The following is a 2151-nucleotide window of genomic DNA, read 5'->3' on the forward strand; positions in this document are numbered from 1 at the left end:
CCCATGGGCTACAGTCCACGGGGTTGCAAAGAGTTGGACACGACTGAGTGACTGAGCACACATGCACAGCACAACCATTCCTGCAGGAACCATGTGTTTACCAGACAATGCATATTTAAAATCTTCACATTTTCAAGGGATGTAAAGTTTGACCAATTTTTACAGAAATCAAATGATCCATTATAAGTCTTTAGTATTTTTGTTAATCTATTTTGAGTTGATTGCTTTTGCTACTTATTCCTGCAGCTTTTATTGAATTCCCACGCAGATCCATGAGGTCAGTGGCTATATCTCTCACTCACCAATATATCCCTAACACATAACCCAAGACATACTGGACAATACATACTTGGTTTAGCTAACATAACAATATGTATTTGTTGAATGGATGTGTTCTTCCCTCACTGATTTGAAACAACTTTAAAAATCATATTTGAAACAGTAATTCATTGCTGATCTTGGAGGTGGCTTTCCAAAAATACTCCTCACTGTTTGCAAGGCAAATAAAGGTGTAGAAAATAGGGAATGGGGAGGGGAAAACAAAGAAAATCACTAACAAATAAAAATTGAGGAGGCATGTACTTTCAAAATAAACCAGACTCACTGGCTTTAAAGATCTTTTCTAGCAGAAAAGCTTTTTTTCTGAATCACTTTTTCCATTTTTTTAAAGAAAATATCACAACATTATCTATTAGGTACAATCTCCTATAAATGTTATGCTGTGCTTATACAGACTGTACCTTACCAGACTTGAAATTCAATTATTTTTGCTTTTGCATTCTTGATTCATTTTCTGAATCATGTTTGCAAATAAAACGGTATAGATTTATTCAGAATTATTACATTTAGTGGAATATTTAGGATCCATGGCCAGATCTATATGACACAAAGGATAGTTTATTCTTGGTCAATTAGAAGACAAACATATAATGATTAGTATGTCAGAAATACTGTTCATTCTTAGATTCACTATTAGTTCAGGCTACCACAGGCATAAACCTGAGCTGTAACTTTGTTTCTACTCAATGATACAAAAGTGTGTCCTTCACGTGTTTTTACCTTTGTTCATTGCTTTTTGCTCTCTTAAGGATGAAGGCGTAGTCTTCCTCCCCTGACGTTCAACAGCTTTGTTCTATCTTTCGTTATAAACAATGAAACAAATGGACAACCTATGATTTGTCCGACCCTCAAGGTCGCATGTGGGATTCAGAGATTCAAAGCTACAATGCAACATAGACTGAAAAGAATGCCGCAAGTGGCAAAATGCTGTATCAAGAAATGTTAAACATCATGATAATTTTTGTGTTGAGTTTCCCCAACATTTTTTAAGTTGGAGTTTTGTTTCCTTGATTATACTCCTGATTTTGCAGTGTTCTTCTCTTGCTAGTCTAAATAATTTTTATCAGAGTCCCAGGTACAGGACCTAAAACATTTTTTTTTTTTTTTGGTGTAGTAGCTAGACACATGTATATCTGGGTTTTTTTCTCTCTTTCTTTTCCTCTTTTGGTATGAGAAACGCCATCCCTTCCTTCAAAAACAGAGTTGTATTTCCAACCTTTTCTCTTAATTTGATGCAACTGTACCGAGATTTTTATTAGCTTTTTCTCTGAGTGCCAACGAATTAATGTTTCAAAGTAACAAATGACACAGCCTAAATAAACTAAATCTTATTACTGAAGGTTGCGGAGTCACCCAGATCGTTTTTATGGCAATGCTGGTTTGGAGTATTCTGCTCCTATGAGTCCTTTCGGCGGAAACGGTGATTCCTCTCCACTGGACAGCGAAGGATGGAATCTGGAGGTGAGGGGCAGAGGCACGCCTGCACTTCAAGACTGCCCACCTAAACCACCAAAGGCTCAAGTTCGGTTTAATTGGCAATTCCGCAAAGGGCTCTCTGCGCTTTTCGAGTGATTCAAATCACCTGTTCAAGGTCACGCCAAGAGTTACTGGCAGCAATCAGCAAGGTCGCGTAGAGCTGCGGAGTTCGCGGCCGGCCGGCTCTCGACAACTCAGCGGGCCCACCTGGTGGCCCGCAATCTGCGCAATCGCGGGGAGAACGCGCCCTCTCGCGACGACTTCTCGCCGCATCTGGGCCTGGCACAAGCGTCCCCCGCCCCTGGCGGAGGCCCGCGGCTGCGGGGCCCGGCACCC

At 40.4% G+C, this 2151-nt stretch overlaps 1 protein-coding gene across 10 annotated transcripts in view; it reads left to right on the forward strand.

Moving 5' to 3' along the window:
* Positions 1–1753: 1753 nt before the first annotated feature.
* CAPRIN2 (caprin family member 2) overlaps positions 1754–2151 on the forward strand; it is a 43288-nt gene continuing 42890 nt past the window's right edge. For all 10 annotated transcript variants that reach the window (XM_010860603.1, XM_010860604.1, XM_010860609.1 and 7 more), the window contains exon 1: positions 1754–1800. In XM_010860603.1, coding sequence (XP_010858905.1) covers positions 1788–1800 — 13 coding nt within the window. In that variant the 5' untranslated portion in view covers positions 1754–1787. The remainder of the gene's footprint in view (positions 1801–2151) is intronic.

This window comes from Bison bison, unplaced genomic scaffold (assembly GCF_000754665.1).
Source record: "Bison bison bison isolate TAMUID 2011002044 unplaced genomic scaffold, Bison_UMD1.0 scf7180017864468, whole genome shotgun sequence".
Taxonomy (NCBI): Eukaryota; Metazoa; Chordata; class Mammalia; order Artiodactyla; family Bovidae; genus Bison; species Bison bison.